The sequence below is a fragment of the Mytilus trossulus genome, chromosome 10 (assembly GCF_036588685.1).
Source record: "Mytilus trossulus isolate FHL-02 chromosome 10, PNRI_Mtr1.1.1.hap1, whole genome shotgun sequence".
Classification (NCBI taxonomy): domain Eukaryota; kingdom Metazoa; phylum Mollusca; class Bivalvia; order Mytilida; family Mytilidae; genus Mytilus; species Mytilus trossulus.
The window spans coordinates 70,062,025-70,082,150 of record NC_086382.1 but is presented as its reverse complement, the minus strand read 5'-3'; the positions used below and the strand labels follow the sequence as shown (position 1 = coordinate 70,082,150).

General features: G+C 31.8%; 2 protein-coding genes across 2 annotated transcripts; both read left to right on the top strand.

Moving 5' to 3' along the window:
- Positions 1 to 7,398: 7,398 nt before the first annotated feature.
- On the top strand, positions 7,399 to 9,891 carry LOC134686578 (tenascin-like). Its single transcript, XM_063546249.1, has 3 exons — positions 7,399 to 7,510; positions 8,603 to 8,719; positions 9,766 to 9,891. The coding sequence occupies exons 1-3, from the start codon at positions 7,474 to 7,476 to the stop codon at positions 9,852 to 9,854; spliced, it is 243 nt and encodes an 80-aa protein (XP_063402319.1). The 5' UTR covers positions 7,399 to 7,473; the 3' UTR covers positions 9,855 to 9,891.
- Positions 9,892 to 14,617: 4,726 nt separating this feature from the next.
- Positions 14,618 to 16,823, top strand: LOC134686577 (serine protease inhibitor Cvsi-2-like). The gene is made up of 3 exons (XM_063546248.1): positions 14,618 to 14,738; positions 15,964 to 16,080; positions 16,708 to 16,823. Exons 1-3 carry the CDS (start codon positions 14,702 to 14,704, stop codon positions 16,797 to 16,799), a joined length of 246 nt encoding a protein of 81 aa, XP_063402318.1. The 5' UTR covers positions 14,618 to 14,701; the 3' UTR covers positions 16,800 to 16,823.
- The last annotated feature ends 3,303 nt before the right edge of the window (positions 16,824 to 20,126 follow it).

Below are 20,126 nucleotides of genomic sequence, written 5' to 3'. Positions count from 1 at the left end.
ACTGTCTTTTTAAACTGATTTTTACCGACTGCTGTTGCATCGCTTTCTAAACTTAGGAGAGAATTTTGAGTCGGTAAACATGTTTGTCCACCGCCATAATTTATGCTCGGTCATATGCTACTCAGTGCTTGACTAAGTTGCTCCTTATAATATTTGTGTTTGGTTTGCACGTGTTTGCTTTCTCGTTTTAATTCCCTTTCCAAAAACGAGATTTCGTCAGTGCACAATTAGTCGTCTTAAACTTGAAAAAGCAGTTTTGATTTTTTTAGTATTTAGTGATTCTAGTAACTTAAAATTATTGACCATTAAATCGCAAGAAAAATAATCGTAATTAATGGAAGCAAAGGAAGGTATAAAGTGCTGATATCCAGTTTAGGATTAATAAAAAATCTCAACATACAAATATCATCTCACTTTGTTGACGATATTCACACCAAAATAGTTTGTATCTCTAATTTAAAGTTGTGTTTGACGTAAAGTTGTGTTTGGCGTATTTTATCATAACTAGTATTTTGAAGTTTTTTTTTTAACCCCGTCTGATAGACCTTATAGTCAAGTCAGAATCACCATACATGTGTGAAATTATAAAAAAATATCTAAAGATGAATATTTATGGTTGATGCAAAACTTCACGCCAACATATACATGTGTCGTATATCTTATATCAAGATAGTTCTTGTTTGTTTATTGTCTTCAGTACATAATTAAGGCAATCTGAAATTGAGCCCTGGGTCTGGACTAAAGCTCAATAATGAAGGTCATACGGAAACCAATAGTTGCTTAAAATCAACATTACTCCCCCTTGTAGTTAGCTATCTGATTGTTTATATCTTTAGATATCGTCCATTCATCTTTTGTGGTTAAACATAGGATTTTTTAAAAGTTTTATTCTTTATGCTTCATATATACTTCATCAAATTGTCTGTACGAAATAAGATGCCCCTCCGAAACAAATTTTCAAACAAATAAAAAGATTGTGCGTTTCTTCTATGATGTCAAAATTAGAAAGAAAATTAACGGAACATCTGAGTGGCAATCTCCTGGTTATATGGTATCAATCATCTCTTTAAACAAGTATCTACAGTAATGTTGAACACATAAGTAACGAAGTTTTTTTTGCGGAAGAACTTCTTGCAAACACGTTTATGAAATATCGAATGAAACAAGTGTGGACACAGACTAGCGTGGATTGTATCCAGCATATAAAGAATAACACGGTCAAAATCATAAGACCCAAACAAATTCGAACTTGATCTGGATTTAATCATGGACATTTGCGAGCCAGACAATACCACCAGAAAGACAGATATACAGACAGATAAGACCATCAGACCTACAAGACCATTAGAGAGACAGACCGACATTAAAAAAAACATCACCAGACAGACACACAAACAAGGCCACCAAGGACAGACATACAGACAGACAGAGAGCCAAACAAATATAACAAAGTCTCCTACAGCTCCACTTCACAGGTCAGGAACTTGTATAACCAGTTAACACTTAGTCTAGATGAGTAGCGATCTATATCAATCAACAAAATGTTTTTTAGATAATTAAGCACAAGTCCCACACAAATGATAATCAATTTAGTTTAATTAACCCAAGTTAAACTTAAGGATGTTTGCTACTCTATTTTAAAAAAAACTGTTATAAATTGATAGTATACAAGAAAGAAACAATAAAAGCAGAAAAAAATGGAGGGTCCGTGTGCATGTTTTCGAGATATAAGTCGTTGAAAATTTGGCGGGAAACAATTTTCTCTAGACTTTTCATTCATTAAACATTGGCCACTATCTATTTAAAAAATAACAAGGATTTTATAAGATTTTGAAAAATGGCTTAGTAAAATATATGGAATGAAAGTATGAATAAAAAAGGGGGTTAATTTGCAAAAAAAATCGAGGCACATTCAAGGATAAACCAGAGGATTCCGAAAATCTGACAAACGTCTAAAAAATGAATAGCAAACCTCCTTAATCAGCCTATATTTGCGTCTTGGCATTAAACGTCATATATAAATGTGTAACATAACGTTGCTACGAAATAAAGAGAAAAGCAAATATATTTGCGGGTTCCCAAAAGGTACAAGAAATACCGTGGAGACCAAATATCTACAGATAAGCCTTTTTCAAATGATTTTTACATTTCGTTCTTGTACTATAACACCACTGTTCCAGTTTAAGGGGCGGATTGGGACTCCGCTAACATGTTTAACCCCGTTTTACGTACATATGTGCCTGTACCCAAGTCTAGAGCCTGTAATTCAGTGGTTGTCGTTTGGTGCCATGTTACATATTTGTTTTTTTTTTCATTTTTTTGTACATTAATTAGGATTTTAATATTTTATTGTTAATCTTTAAAAAATGAGTCTATCACAATTATCGTTCTCTTCAAAACTGAGTCGATCCAGAGCTATGCATTTTGTGTAGAAAATGCATATTACTATATTGCAGATAAAAGGCCTAGACTACAATTCATTGACGGTTCATGTAATTGTTGTCGTAACTTATATAGCTACGACTGGATTATGAACTTGACCGATAATAATTAATTGGTCACTAGTGATACGAAGCAAGAATGTAATTTGTTTTTAAACAACAATTTCCTATAAGAAATAGTTTTCTGTGATATATATGACTTTTTGTTTTATTTATACCCCCCTTTTGACGCTTTTATACCCCCTTGTTGACACCATGTAAACGGATTTAACCTATGAGATTAAAACATTTGTTTCATTAAAGAGCTTAAAACATTTGTTTCATCAAAGAGCTTAAAACATTTGTTTCATCATTAGATTTATTTAGATAAGGTTGTACAAGTTCCGGTTAGATGAAATTTAAAAAAAAAGGCAGTACAGAAATTTTGATTTAAAAAAATACAGCATACATGAGTTTCGATTGAAAAAAAGGCAGGAGCAACTGGGCAAAAAAAAAACAGGACCAAATAAAATAAAAATGCAGGACAGAAATTACAACTTAAAAAAAGTGCAGGATAATTTTTTTTTATCGTAGCCCCTCCCCCCCCCCTTTTCCCCTAAAATCAAATGTCAAATGGTAGCTTCCTGAAATATCAGATGTATGACATTAAGTGATGTGGATATACCCCTTACATTGTGATGCGACAACTGGTCTACCATGATAGGAATACTAACCGTATCATTTAATTTCAAAAGGTTTTTCGAGAAATCATGCATTAAATTTGCGCTTCAGAATTGTGCAACATTTCGCGAAACTAAATAGAATCTGTAGGAAAAAAAAGACTTCATCTTATCTGTGAGAAGATATATTTAAACTTCAATGTTGGATTACGTTATACAGCCGATGTTAGTTTCTTTATCGTCCCTGGAGTGCTGATTGGGAGTCCCTATATCTTTCCGCCTTTTTGGTTCTAAACTTCTCGGAAGGGTAGATGTGTATAGAAATAGTTCTAGGTGTTTTTTTTTGTTTTTTTTTATCTTGGTTACAATGCAAAATCACTGCCAGTTCCAGCTGAGGCCAACTCTTCACTAGAAGATGGAGTAAATTAAAATAGTTCCAGAACAGAATCGATCAATGTTGGGCGTTATAACGTTGCAACTACGAGACAGGGATTTACGGGTTGGAGTGCTTTCTGTAAAGTCCGCGTTCTCAAATTTATACATGGACTTGACTAGGATGTAAAATTGTCCCATTGGCACTCAAACCATATCTTTTTATTTATGTTGATAGGTTAAAATTCTAAATTGGATGCTTTCTGTGACGTTTTCAAGTTGTGTTATTAAATATCGGCCTAGTGTTGTAGTGCTCATTTAACACTGTAAATTATTGCCGCTGCTGCTGTTGCTTCATGTTGAGTCATATACAAGGTGTTTCCATGTAATGCTTTTACTTCCTCTGTAGATCTTGTGCTCACTACCTTCTTGTGTGTGTTTTGTTGCTGTCGCTAATTGAGGATAGAGAGTTGTTGTTGCTGTTGCTTAAAATACTCATAATAAGATTTTTTTAATAAAATGTTTGCAATTCTCCTGGAACTTTTGTCTGACTTAGGAATATATGCAGCGGATTTGAACGTGTTAACAGGGGCCAACCTTCACCCTAAACCTGATACAGCAGTATATTAACATTACAAACAGAAAAGACGCACTATAAAATATTAATTGAAAACGGCTTTACTCAGACTTTAAAATAAACGAATGTAATATGAAATCGTGTGTACCAGTGTTTGACTGAAATTTCCTCACTTTACATATGTTGTAATGGCTTTTGCTCTTTCTGCATTAAAAAAAACTTTCAAAGAGGGAAAAAAATTCCAGCCATCAGCTACATTTCCTTTTATCTGTTTTGACTCCTTATAATTTCATAATCTTGATTTATTTCCTTGCATAAACTTCAAAGTTTGTTCGATTTTCTGTAGTATGCGCTGCAACGCATTTAAAAAAAATGGAATTGATGACTTGGGATTCTACAAAGATCTTCTAGTAATCTAAATAAGTGTCCATCGGTTGATAAATAACATTGCGCATTAACATAACAACTGTAAAGATACAAATGTCGTCTTCACCGAAAACTTAAATTAATCAATTTGGAAAAATAGATATCAAATATGACAACTTAAATTAAAAGATACTGAAATATTTCATTTTATCTATAAAAATCGTATTTTTTAGCTTACTGTGAAAAAATATGAATCTGTAAAAACAATCACGGACTTACCATCTTACGTATGCAAAGTCAGTGATTAAAACATGAACGTTTTCACCTGTTTAACGGCCTAAAAATGATTTTGGGAAAAGAAAGACAATCCAAATTAAATTTTTTCACTTTCATATTTATAATGTATGTTGAAATGACGCTTGGAAGGTACAAATAACATGAAGTTGACGCTTCCTACGTACAAATACCATTGTTAAGTAACATTTAACGTATAGAGTAGATACTTATGTCGCTTGTGTTGTTTTCTCTAATACCCAACACCCCCATCCCCGGGTACTTCAATTGCATGTTAAACATTGATATTCAGGCTGTTAAAAGGTAAAAAAAAAACCATGAACAAATTAAACACTTTACTGTAAATTCAGAAATTATTGCGTGCATTTGTTATTGCGATTTTGTCGTATAAGACTGAAGTGTGATTTTTAAGTTTTACGATTTTGAGAAAAATCCTGTTTTATTCATATAAATTATTTCAAAATGCGTGTTTAGATTTTTGCGTTTACAGGTCTGTTGTAATTTTCGCATTAATAAAAACCTCAAAATAATTTCTGAATAACAGTTAACTACTTACATCGAAATTGTAAGATTTTACAATTACAATACAGACAAGATAAACAATGGTAAACACTCTTCTGTGGTCCATTTTGTATCCGTGTGAACGTGGTATTTCAGACTTGCCCTTTAGAAATGCTAGTATTGACAATATAAATGGTGAAGAAATCCCATGTTGATGATGATTATGATTTGGTATATTTCAAATTAAAATCATTAATTTATCAGGTTTGCATGGACGTTTTTTTTTTATCAATTTATACTATTACTTTTGATCGAAACAATTTCAAATGCGTTTAGATATATCGCATAATTGTATCTATTGAAAATTAAAAAGATATCCTGTTTCTATATGTTTGTATTTGTTGTATGAGTTATATGTAAGAAAGATGTGGTAAAAATGTACGAGTTCCAATGAGACAACTCTTCATCTAAATAACAATTAAAAGTAAACCAATATAGGTCAATAACACTATGACATGGAACAGAAATTTAAATCACACGTGGATCTATTAGCTAAAGCTATGTTCATTTGATATGTGGGTGGATGAAAGAGAAACATCTATTCACCTTTCATTGATGTTGCAAATGGGTTGTCAGGATTGCCCATTGAAAAAACTCCATACCGCTGCTATTTAATTTGGTAAATCCGGACAACCTTTGGTGTGTAGTGCGGCAAAAAAAAAAACCCTCTTAATGTGTATTATTGAAAATCATGATAACTGAAAGTGCGATAGTAATTTTTATTCCCACAGTAATAAAAAGGACATAAATCAAAATATATGTTAGTAGACATAGGTATATAAATCGTTTTATATGGCTGGAATGTTACTTATCAGTGTCTTCTTTCAAACTCGCCAGTAAATAAAAAAAACAAAGTGTTATACCATAATGCATAGATAAAAAAAAATTTTCTTGGAACTTGCATTGTGCAGTCGAAATATGACAAGAGGTTTATTTTGGCGTCAACATTGAATTACAGGGTCGCAAAATGTTTTCGCCTTCCACTTCAATTCTAAAATTAATGGTTTTTTTTTTTCGAAATGATATATATAGAACACTAGTTTTAGTTTAAGGAGACCAACCATCCATTGGATCGATTGTTATACTGTTTTTATATTTAGTTTGTTACATTCTAGAAATTCTAGACAAATTTGCATTCAACCTGTTTCAGAGCTTTGTTCACATATTTATAATGTTTACTCTGTTCACTAATATATTATATGTAAACCAAAAACACGCATAAAACGTCAGCCGTTTTCTCGTGTTATCTATAAAGTAACGAAAGCTTCATGTAAGAGAAATACGATGCAAACTTGGAACATGATATAAACTCAAAGGCATATTAGAGAAACTGAAATGTTATCAGTTTATAAAATACTACTGAAAATCATTACCATAACTAAAACTAATGCATTGGTGTCTTCCATCTATAATTTCTTTACATATATATATATATATATAAATGCCTGTTTCTGCAGACAAAAACCTACTACAAGCTGGTCCACACAACGGCTTACCAATCTATTTCTTAGTGTTGAATATATGAAAATAAAAATTATGACATGGTAATAACTACATGTATGAAGTCATTTCTCATTTGAATTGATTAACATTGTCATTTCGGGGCCTTATATACACAGGCAAATTTCACTCACATCAATTTCACGTGAATTTATATTCATGTGAATCCCACGTTAAATTCACTTGATTTTCACCCTAACGAGTTTTTACATGAAACAGACGTAAAATAAGTTCATGTTGACCCCATTTGAGTTTGACATGAAAATAACATGATATTTTTTCGTATGAAATTAACGTGAATATCCATTAAAGAGATATACAAATAACCTCTTAATTTTCAAATTCAATTAAAATTCATGAAAAATACAAGTGCTTGTTCTGTAAAGTTTACATGCGATTCACATGAATTTACATACGTGAAATTTACCTGAAATTTTTAATGTGAGTTTCATTTTCTAAGAACAAGAATAAAATCGCGAAATGCAACCATTTTTAAAATAAAAACTTCAATTAATAGTTCTAAAGAGTTATAACGTGTCTGTATATTCTATATTTGGAATATGATTTACAATCTTACAATGTCATGAAAATGTGTAATAATACGGCATTATCTATGACGCGTTAAGATGTTCTCAGTATAAAAGATCTGATTTCAAGTCATTAGTAGTTAGATTTTAAATTCTTCTCACCTTTGAACATTACCATGAAGCTTCTTATTCTGTGCTTGGCTCTTTGTGTCGGTAAGTAATATACTATTTTATAAGATGATCAATTAGTGGTACATGAAACAAATAGCATTTTTATTAACAGGTCAAAATGGCTAGAGATTTAGATTGGGATATTTTTTTTAAATCATAAAGCATGTTAATATTCATATTCTTGTCATAGTGATCATTGTAGTAAGATCTTTAAACATGTCCGTCATATTTATGTATAGTAATGATAATTTTGAATATCATTCCATAACTTTTCATTATCAATTTGATCTGACAAAAACTTTACTTGTATTAAGTTCGAGAGTCACTGATGAGTCTTTTGTAAGAGAAACGCGCGGCTGGCGCAAATGCCAAATTTCAACACTGGTATGTTTGATGAGTTTATTAGTAACTGCGAGTAATCGTAGATCTGTGCTTTGTGTCGTTTGCGTGTATGTAAATGTTTTTGTGTTTTGTATCCATCTGATGATTTAAGCCCTTTTGAAATGATTTTTTGTTTGATGTTGTACTATAACACCACTGTTCCTCGTTTGAAAGAAGGTTTGGTACCATAAAAAAAGGTTTACTATGCTATGTTCGGTATGTGCCTGTTCTAAGCCAGTATACGTGAAACTTAGAATTTGTCAGCTGATGTTGTATATTTTTTGAATTTGGTTCATTGTTTTATATTTACTAGTAAAGCAGTTCGTATGTTTTATCATTTGAATATTTTCTTATTTTCGTTTTGGAGTCTTTCATATGTTTTTAATTGGATTTTTTTGCTCATAATGACCGGCCGTACGATGTCATTTGGTCTTTAGTGGAAAGTAGTTTAATTAACAATCATAACTCTTCTACTAAATTGTATATAAATGTTCTTTGTTATACAGTTATAGCTGCAATTATAACATACTCCTTATATCTTAACTAATGTGACAATTACACAATTTGAAATGCGTCCTCATTCAGTATAGAGTACTGACCCAATTATTTTGAGATGTTTGACTTTTTGCTTTTTGTCTTTATACAATCACAGTATTTTGGCTTTTAATTATTTGGATGCATTTGTAATCACCGTCATTCCAGCTAAGCGGCTTGAATGCCTTAATTTATAATGTGCTGTTTTTATATTTACAGTTGTTATGGGCGAACGGTGTCACCAGGCAAATGACTGCAGTGTAACACTGTGTTCATCAGGCAGCAGTCTTGCTTGCATACATGATGAATGTACATGTACAACACAGTCGGGAAATGGTAAGATAATTTAAAATTATCCAAATCTATGAACAGACTTAATAAATATTTAGTTAAATTTCATATATTTTTTTAAGTCTTTTTTAAAAGTATTTGTTTTAATTTTTTTAATTTATGAATAGCTTCAATTGTATTATTTAAATTTCGGTTCATTATTGTCCTTGTAAAGAAGATAAAGATCACATTATGGCAATTAAATGTATTCACTTATATGTAGCATAAGAAAATTATGCCAGGTACATATTGCACTTTTTCATCGCATATATATGATTTACAGAAACATTAAAGATAAAAAGGAGTGGTGCATTAAAAAACCAAAACATTTGAGTAAGAAGAAAGAAAAAAGAAAATTTCTGATACAATTAAAGTATTATTTGTTTATTGTCAAGGGACAAATTATAAGACTGCAACGGTAAAAGGTTGTCTGTTGGAAAGCAAAATAGTGTGTTGCCATTCAACAGACAACCCTCGTTCAAGTATACTTATAGCAACATAATGAATAATGTATCTAGACAAGTAACTACAATGTGTTGGGGATTAGTATGACGTCTATTTTTGCTGAACGAGTAAACATTTTTTGGGGGACCAGCTGAAGCATGTCTCCGGGTGCATAATTTCTCGAAGCTTGTTTTCAGTTCTTTAGTTGGGATGTTTTCTATTTGACACATTTACAATTACCATTCTTAATTAAAAATCCATACTTCATTATGATAACATTATGTATTCAGTTATGTATTCAGTTGTTTAAAAAACACAAGCACTACATTTTGAATTCTAAATTTGTGTATATTTTTTATTATATTCACTAATAAATACAAAATTGGCCAATAATCGGAAAAATCAGTAAAATCATCAATGCTGATACAAACATCAAGTTTACATTATTCAATTATTAAAGTAGTAGTTGAATAACAATTTTCATTTTCGTTTATTTGATCTTTGCTAATTTATTTAATTTTTTTTAATTAATTTTGTAATTACTTCACACACAAAGTCGAAAACAATATATATGTATACATGTATTTATGATCTTTGCTCTATTTTAGGATGCACCACAGCTCAAGATTGCCACCAGCATTGCCATAACAGAGATGGCCACTGTGTTGACGGAAGTTGCCACTGTAGACAGGGTTAAACATTAAAAGTTCAAAATTATAAAAGGCTTTATTTTAGTTTTGTTTTATAATTTTGTTACTCTAGACGTAGTATCTTCATTAGAATGGCAGTTTTGAGCATTTTGAATATGGACGAACCAAGTTAATCACTTTAAGATACTAACCTTACAATGTCATTAACAGAAACTGTAACAGATTGACATTTCTAACGAATAAATTTTCAAAAAGCAGAATCCCTGCATAACAGATAGTATTTTCACCAAATATTGCAATAAATCTTAATTGATTATATTTGTCAGTGTTACTTAAAACTGCTAATTTACAAATTAAATGATAAGAAAGTTTTCCAATCAGCACTGATTTTCTGAATTCATTAAAGAAAAAAGCTGTTCAACAGAATTATGAGGAAGGACGACTGTCACGGACTTAATCACGAATTAGTTGATCAATGTGTCGATGTCTGAACTGACTATTAGCATGTTTTCTTAGCCTAAGAAATGTATTTATCAGTCAGTTCGTCATATGCATAATGTCAAAAATCGATGAAATAAAAGTCTACATAGGGAGTACATATTCAAGAAAAAGAGGACACGTTTGTGTTAACGGCAATTCTACATTGTCTCCATTTGTAGAAATATTATTATTTACTGTCCCCCAACTGGTGTTGCCTACCATATTTGTTTTTCGAACGAAGAAATTTCACTCCCTTCACCACTTGAATCCTTGGTTTGTAAAAAGAAAATAAAATCTAAAAGTACCGTATCAAATGACAATACAAACAATTCTAATACCCTCAATAACGGAAAAGAATTGTCACATTCCTGACTTGGTACACGCAACTACTGATGTAGAAATTAAAGGATAAAACTTAGCTATATAATTCTCTCACTTGTATGACAGTTGCATAGAACATGTAGAATACCATTATATTGACAACAATTAGGGAGCATTGCAAATGTCACAATAAATAAATTATTGGTTTACAGCCGTCAACATTGTGTAATTATATTAATCACTACAAAAACTAATTTGTGTAAAGAAAGAAAACAGCTTTTCGTGAACAACAACCGTCTTTCAAGAAAATCATGATAGAAAATGGGAGCTCTGAAAAATATGTTCTTTGGAACTAGGCTGTTAGTGTTGGTATCCCTTAATGTTACTAATTACATAAATATCGAAGATATGTCACGTGGAAATGATTGATACATAATCTTGTTTTGGTGGTACCATTTACATATTTTTTTCTTCTGGCTACTTTGTATTCTTTTCAGAAATTTGTATTGACCTTGCCGTCGACAATACATTGACGGCTTAACTGCATCGTCGACGAAAGAATGGTCCAATAAAATTGAGAATGGAAATGGGGAATGTGTCAAAGAGACAACAACCCGACCAAATAAAAAAAACAACAGCAGAAGGTCACCAACAGGTCTTCAATGTAGCGAGAAATTGCCGCACCCGGAGGCGTCCTTCAGGTGGCCCCTTAACAAATATATACTATTTCAGTGATAATGAACGCCATACTAATTTCCAAATTGTACACAAGAAACTAAAAAAAAATAATACAAGACTAACAAAGGCCAGAGGCTCCTGACTTGGGACAGGCGCAAAAATGCGGCGGGGTTAAACATGTTTGTGAGATCTAAACCCTCTCCCTATACCTCTAACCAATGTAGAAAAGTAAACGCATAACAATACGCACATTAAAATCCAGTTCAAGAGAAGTCCGAGTCTGATGTCAGAAGATGTAACCAATGAAAATAAACAAAATGACAATGTATTGACAAGGATTCTGTACGAAGTGAAAAAGTGTCTTCAGAAATACAGCCCTTGGATTGTGTAAACTTCCCAAAAAAAACGTGTATGGTGTAATGGTGTATGGCATATGGTGCAATGGTGTAAGGTGTATGGTGCTATGGTGTATGGTGTGAGGGGAATGGTGTTATGGTGTATGAGAAATGGTGTGATTGTGTACGTGCGATTGGGATGAACGGTGTACAATATTTTATTGGTTGAAAACGAAGTTCTTTTTATTTTTTAAACAATAATAATAACCTTAATATTTGAAATTTAATTGCATTTTCGGTAATTTCGGATCGTGAAGATAGAATGGTGCAAAGGTGTAACGTGTATGGTGTAATGGTACAAGGTGTATGGTATAATGGTGTGTGGTGTAATGGTGTATGGTGTTCCATCAAAGGACTGTACTGTGCAACTGTTTACTATTTTTAACCATACGAAGATTGAAAAACACTTTAAAGAACCTCTGGAAAAATTTAATAAATCTCGATCTTTCTCTGAAGTTAGTTATATCAAACTTTTTGATTTTTCAAGCCTGTTTGCCATCATTTCCCAAGTAAGATCGTCAAAAAGAAATAATCCACAATGCATTTCAACATATAAATGTTAGCATAAGTTATAAATGTCTTACTTTTGGATACGTTTCGGCACATTTTTTTAATAGAGACAAAATATCACACATGCTAAACAGAGGAACAAGTGATCTGTGTGATAGAGTTTCTTATTGACAACATATTTTTTGAATTTTGAGGCAGAGTTTTTAACAAATTTTTGGCCACTTTTAGGACAAACTGCCCGCCTCTCCTTGTCAATATCTACGTATATATATATAATTATTTCAAATGAGTCGGAATAACTTGAGACACTTGTAAAAACCAAGAAGATCAAAGAATTCAAATAATTTAATTTGAAATTCAGATTAATTTAACCATGGGTTGGCCATTTATATTTGACTAGTTTACCTTGAGCGTTACGAGGGGTAAACTACGAAAATAAATGCCCAACCCATGGTTAAATTTAAATTAATCTACGGCTGTCCTGATTTATCTCGATTTAAATAAGACAAATTCTGTAATTTTGTTAATGCCCTATGCATACGATACTGTTTTGGTCGTCCCGTTTTACCAAATTTTGATAATATTAGTATCATTATATAATTAAATGATTATTTCTTTTTAATTGCATTTTTCACTGATATATTTTCTTTCAATGTTATTTTCTTCCTTCTGAGACGAACAAGAAGCTTTAAATCTCCCAGTATTTACATTTGATGTTTTGTTTACGGAAACATACTTATGACGTCACCTTGTTTCGTTGCCGTGCCAATACAATAACAACATTTTGCAGAATTTTCGTTTTATGAAATTTTACCATGAAAAATATGTTGAAATGGACTGACTTGTTTATTTTGTTGTTGAATAGAGATACCTGTAATGTATCTGAAAATAGAATCTTGTGGTTTTGATTTCGAAAATTGAGAATATCTAGAAGTACAAATAAATTGGTTGTAACGCGGAACAGCTGTTTTGTGTATTACTGCGTTTGCGCTAAAGGTTTTATTACACTGGTTGACGATAATAGTCCGTCATAAAAGAACTTCCTCAAACACACCTAAAATGACTTCTTTTGCAGAATGCCATAATTTTGAACCCAGTAGATAATGGATAGCCAGAAATTTTGTGTAACTTGCATTCTCCAAAAACGTGAAAAATATTTTCCCTATTTTCTTAACAAAATATACATAGTTTAGTCACTTTTAATTTACATTCTAATAAGAATGAACTCTATGAACAATTTTGAAAATAAATTTAAAAAAAAAAAGAATTCTCGTCTTTCGTTCAGTATTTTTGTGATTTCTTTCTGTATACGCGTCTACAAGTGAAGTTGGGTCAGGATTATCTACCATTTTCGACGCATTGAAATGCATTTACAAAGTCAGGAATATAACAGTTGTTATCCATCCGAGTGATGTTTTTAAGATTTTCATTTTGCCATTTGCTGCAAACTTTCTGTTTTGAATTTTTCCCGTAGTTCGGTATTTTTGTTACTTTGCTTTTTGTATTTATAAAGTGAGCATTGTAACAAATAGTCTAACTATACAATTTTGATGGCACTGGTTAATAACTGAATATTATATCTTGAACTTTCCAAAAATATTCAAATAGACATGAACAACCATAGATACACCCAAATGATTGATTGATGGTTTCTTAAACGTCCAGAAATAATTATAACATGCATATTTAAGACGAGAACAAGTTAAGAATAAATACGATATGTAGCTTCTATAATAGAGGCATCGGGGATTAAGGTCGATAAATTTAATACTGCCACAGGAAATGAGGGTATATTGGAAAGCGTTTTAGCGTGCATATTTGGACATCCCACATAGCAAAACGAATCCCCCACTTTAGGTAGGGTTTTACTGCCGGTCGGTATTAGATCAATGGTGATCGTACTTCTATTCCCCAGTTATCATTGGGTGAGACATCCATAACAGTCGTCTTATACTAAAAAGGTTACCGAAACACAAGTGACCAAGTCGATTTAAATGGTACAGTAACTTAAGTTTATTTTCGATATATATATATGAGTTTGACTGTCCCTCTTTCGCACCTCTGTTGGGCTCTATACTTAATTTGCACATAGTTGAAAAAAATAATTTCCATTGCGCATCATTTTAACGTCATAATTACTACATGCATGTAATAGTTATGTTACTTGCACTTGCTATAACTGTTAAATTATTGTAAGATCTGGCTGTTGTGAAGATTATCAAAGACAATCAGTATAAATACAATGTTATGTGAAGGCAGTAACGAGAAAATGACATACAAAATTAAATGTGACTATGCATCACATATTAACATCCATTCAAAGGTCAAGATCGATATTTCATGACTTTGAGTTCTATATCTAGAATCTGATCTACAATCTTAAAGTGTCATGCAAATCTATAATAATACTGTATTATCTATGTTCTGTTATTGTTGGATCAGTATAAAAGATCTGGTTTTCAAGTTCTAATTAGTTAGGTTTTAAATTTATCTCACCATAGAACACTACCATGAAGGTTCTTATTCTGTGCTTGGCTCTTTGCGTCGGTAAGTGATTTTTCTTAATGTTAAGTTATATCATCGGTATATGTTACCCGAGATAGAACTTTTTATACTTTTCCAAAATGAAGATTTTACTATTAACTTTTTAAACATATCATATAAAGGATGGGTCAACGTGCTATTTTGTAAGCAGCTAGTGTTGTTAAAATGGACTAAATTAGGTTAGACTGATTATGAAAAAGCACATGTTTGTGCATAAAAAGAAATCTATAAGATAGAACTTTGAATTTTGAAATAAATTGTTAGAAGTTAGGTTTCATATGTTTTTAGAAAATAAATATAGCAAATGGTGTCACCGAACATGTTTTGTTGCTACAATGTACAAATAAAAATAAAAAATTTCCATATAAATCCAGTATATAATTTTTACTAAAAGAGTTATCTCCCCTGAAATGACTTAGTTAAAAAAAACATTGTTTCTAAAACACAAATGTTTGGTATTTGTTAAAGTATTTTGGACAATAAAAAAAATCAACAAGTTTTCTTCATATAAATAAATAGTCTAACGTATAAAATTGCACATCTTCGGGCAATTAATTAGACTGATTGTGTATTGCAATAGCACAATCTAAGATGGCGGTATACCATGAATCTACCATAAAAGTAGAGCGCGATCAGCAGTGATCTTTCGAAAACCTATTTTTGTTCCTGAAAATTACTATTATATCAACAACTTAGTTACAGGCGTACTTATATTAAACGTTATATTCTAATATAAGAGCTTCTCCAGCTTAATAAAAATGTTTAGGTAACAGACCTGTTATACAACCGAATCCGAGTAAAAGAAAATATCCATATAGAAAGTCGTTTTGTTCATATCAATTTTCACACATATATATCCGTAGCTTTAAAGTATTGACAGGTACATTTATTACCTGCCATTGTGTCGATACTTCTTCAGTACATACGCCATTTGCTCTTGGGGAACCACCAGTCGTCGGTGCTTTGGTACTTACCTAATACATAACATATATATCGTTTGTCTTCAAGTTATCCTTAGATTTATTTATAAGTCTTTTATAACGAATATTTCAATTTGCAAATGATTCAGATGGATTTTGCTGTAATATAGGTCTCTTTGGATCATGATGCTTTTTATATTCATGCATCGATAGATCCGTTGATTTCAGTCGTTTAGTTGGTTGCATTCCGTAAACATGTCATTTATGAAACCCAGTTTATTTATTATTTTTATATTGTATTGTTACAGTTGTTATGGCCGAACGGTGCCAACATTCGAATGACTGCAGGATAACACTGTGTTCCACAGGCGCCAGTCTTGCATGCATACATGATGAATGTACATGTACAACACAGTCTGGAAATAGTAAGATAAGCATATTTCAAATTCATATTGAAGATTAGTTAACTACAAATAGGTCAGGCTATCATAAATACCTTAAAGATGCAGATTGATAACAGCACTACATTCTCAATTCTAATTTCATGATAAGTAAATTTACAATTTGATACAAAGCTAGAAAATTGAGATCAGATCAATCAAATCAATCAGAAAACAAACAGCATTAATGCAGATTCACACATTAGAGAGATATCTGAATGACATTTGTTTTTATATTGTTGATGTAAAATACTATTTATTTAGGGAAATTATTATCCGCCATACAGTATGGAGAGTTTATAAATTATTGATTGATAAATCCCAATTAATGGATCCTTTAATAGCTGTCATACAAGTCATGAGGAAATTTTCGATTGCTTTAGAAGCACATCTAACACACCGTTTTCTAACTGTACGAAGGCAATACTATGGCAGTTGATTTGTCACATGTTTCGTTTATTATTAACGTTTGATTTGGTGAGTCTAATCAACTTTCCCTTTTTGAATTTTCCCTGGAGTTCTGTGTTTTCGTTATGCTTTTTTTACAAGAAAAGTCTAGAACAACTTTAGTTTTACCTGTACATGTACTTATGATCATTGGTTTTTTTTCAGCATGCACCACAGCTCAAGATTGCCACCAGCATTGCCATAACAGAGATGGCCACTGTGTTGACGGAAGTTGTCACTGCAGACAACAGGGTTAAACATTAAAAGTTTAAAAGTTATGATTTGTTTTTATCATTGTTCCTGTACACATTATGTGACTTTTAAATTTCGGATAACCAACATTGAACCAAGTCAATCACGTTGAGACAATTTGAATATTTATTTCATTAACAAAGATAATAATGAATTGACCACCCTCAGTCCCGTGTGTTGCAATGTATACATATACATCATCAACTAAAAAAATATATGATGAAAATAATAAGTCCTTTTTATTGAATATAATGGCAAAAACAGAATGTATTCATATTTTTTTTCAACGTTTATTGCAGTGGTAAAGTCAAAAGACGTGTTGATGATATTTGCTAGTGTTACTAATACAGAAAATTTACGAATACGTTATAACTCATAAAGGATAGAGTTGTGTCACATATATTATTTCATATTTGCCATGTGATTGTTTTAAAAGAGGGACACAATATAACAAAGGGAGAGTCACATTCATCAATCGAAAATAAACTGAAAACGCCATGGCTCAAAATCAAAAAGACAAACAAACAAACAATACTACACTTGACACAACATAGATAACTAAATGATAAGCAACATGAACCCCACCAAAAATTAGGGGCGATCTCAGGTTCTCCGGAAGGGTAAGCAGATCTTCCTCTACATGTGTCACACGTCGTGTTGCTAATATTATAACAAATCCAGTAAATAGTGTTATCCGGTAGGTCACATTTATAAAATGGAAGGGGATTATAGTAACGACGTAAGGAATTTATCCGATATCATCTGTGAAACGGTTATATATTCCATAACGGTAAAAAAAACTCGTGATGTCATCCGTAAAATTTACGAAGGGATGATTTCAATTTCGCCACTTGGCTTAATAGCTTCCTCATAAGCAGCAGCCCTCTATAAACAAAATCATGATAGGAACCACAAGCACGAGAATATCGTTTCAATTGGGAGATATATACTGGGTTTTTTTTGGAAGAAATTTTTCATTCTACCTTTGTTGCACAAATGCATTATCCAAATGAGAAGAAATCAAAGATATTATGTCTTGTTGTCAACTTTATGATTACATACCATAAATTCAACTATTGCTAGAACCAATGGCTAGCTATTTGAAGGTATTGGCCATTAAAATCAATATATTGCTATTGTACCACTGAATATATTTACAAACAGTAATGTGACAAATGTCCACCACTGAATTATATGCTCCTGACTTGAGCGCCTAAAGAATGTATAAAACAGCTAAGTACATTTCAATACAAATTCTGTATTGTTTATTATTTGTCTCAGATACGACGTTTAATAACAATGACAGTATAAACATGATTAAATAAACAAATAGGCAACTCAAATCATTGAAAAACAAGTAGCTATATAGATAAGAGTCGTTTGTTTTCTGAAAGGAAAAGAAAATAGTTAGACTTTTTTATTTGTCTCAAGTTGCTTTTACTAAAAAAACACCTTCCCGAAATACCAGTTAAACCTACATAGCCGATCTCGAAGTAATTTTTTACCCTCGTGCATATGTATGTTAAACTTTGCAATCCTTTAAAAATACTGAGTTCATTGTTGCATGCAAACCGAGAAGTTTTTTGAAAAGAACATAACACATTGGCATCTGTAGAACAAACTTACATGTACGATTTCTAAAAACTCCCTGTAATTTGAAAGCTTGTATTACACAACTCCAATTAATCTGTGGAATAGAAATTCAAAGTTTAATACTTAAACATTCTACAGTGATCGTTAAGTGTTCCTTTGCTTCAACATTAACCGAATATTTGACCTATTCTCAAATGAACAGTTATACCTAGAAAGTATAGCCCCATCGCTTTCTGTGTTCTAATCAGAAAATTACAAAAAGAAAGTGGCAGTCATTTCATGTGAAACTTCTTATATACATTATCCTTGCATGTGCTGGAAAATTGTACATAACTGCATTTAAAATAACACTGCTTTTCGTACGTTTCATTGTAAAAATATACCAGGAAAACCTTACACTTATTCGAAAAGTAACAGCTGAACGTTGACACTAGTTCCTATGGTAACATACCAGGTCTTGTGGTGGAATGTTTAACTAACCATTTTGATGCTGAAAATTCATAAAGAGCTATGATAATGTATGTTCATAAAGACCTATATTATTTCACAGTATGTGTGATCAATTCGTAAGAATATGACCAGGGTTGTGTGCTATCGCGATTATCGTTTGAGCTTACTTTTTATATTACATGCTATTTTGTGTTTTCTGATGTTATTGTGTGTGTTATCAGTTACTTTGCAATCATATAAAAAATGAACATTTTGTATGACATATTTATTTTAGATAACTCTGGTTCTAAACTTGATTCTAAATATGTTAAGGAGGAACAATTGATCAGTATGGAAAAAGTTCTTATTGACAACATATTGAGAGTGTCTGTATGTCAGTTTGCATTTTTATTTTGAAATAGTTATTTGTTTTATATTGATTAAGATAAAAGAGGTTAAATTTTCAAATAATTTGATTGTTTGTTTTGTTTACACATAAAGGTAAATATGTACCGATTATCAGGTTATCTGCATGTTGATATCGTACAATATCAGCTGCGAGACATAATATGAAGCTTTTTGTCGAGTGTGCGTAGCGAACGAGATCAAAAAGCCTTCATATTATGTCTAGCAGCTGATATTTTACAATATAAATATGCAGATAATCTGATAATCGATTTATCGGGCTATATTTGCGTGTTTCAGAAGTGTTTTCTTTGTTTCAACAGCACACAAAAGAATACTTGATAAGTTCGGGTCAAAGTTATTAACGTCGGTTCAAACATAATGACGTCGCTGATATGTCCGGGTCTAAGTTATTAAGGCCAGGTCAACGTATTTGACGTCACAAAGACATGATACGGAATAATATTAAGAGCTGAACAGAGTGATATAGACAGTGGGACGACCGATACATTTTAATATCATACAAGTCATGGTGTTGTCCGTTTTTCTAATTTCCCTTTTTATTTGCCTCTCGTCTAGTTAGCTATCAAACCAAATTTATTCCACCATTATCTACCTGCCTGTCACAAGTCAAGAATATAAAAGTTGTTTCCGTTCGTTTGATTGATTGATAAATTTGAGAATGAAAATGGGGAATGTGTCAAAACCACAACAACCCGACCATAGAACAACAACAGCAGAAGGTCACCAACAGGTCTTCAATGTAGCGAGAAATTCCCGCACCCGGAGTCGTCCTTCAGCTGGCCCCTAAACAAATATATACTAGTTCAGTGATTATGAACGCCATACTATTTACATTTCTAAATTGTTCACAAGAAAATAAAATTAAAACATACAAAGGCCAG

Bases quoted from the DNA above. Each gene is read 5' to 3' on its own strand.
- LOC134686577 (XM_063546248.1), top strand. From the start codon at position 14,702: ATGAAGGTTCTTATTCTGTGCTTGGCTCTTTGCGTCG. The intron at 14,739-15,963 runs GTAAGTGATTTT...GTATTGTTACAG, and splicing joins GTGCTTGGCTCTTTGCGTCG to TTGTTATGGCCGAACGGTGC. The intron at 16,081-16,707 runs GTAAGATAAGCA...GTTTTTTTTCAG, and splicing joins TACAACACAGTCTGGAAATA to CATGCACCACAGCTCAAGAT.
- LOC134686578 (XM_063546249.1), top strand. From the start codon at position 7,474: ATGAAGCTTCTTATTCTGTGCTTGGCTCTTTGTGTCG. The intron at 7,511-8,602 runs GTAAGTAATATA...TTATATTTACAG, and splicing joins GTGCTTGGCTCTTTGTGTCG to TTGTTATGGGCGAACGGTGT. The intron at 8,720-9,765 runs GTAAGATAATTT...GCTCTATTTTAG, and splicing joins TACAACACAGTCGGGAAATG to GATGCACCACAGCTCAAGAT.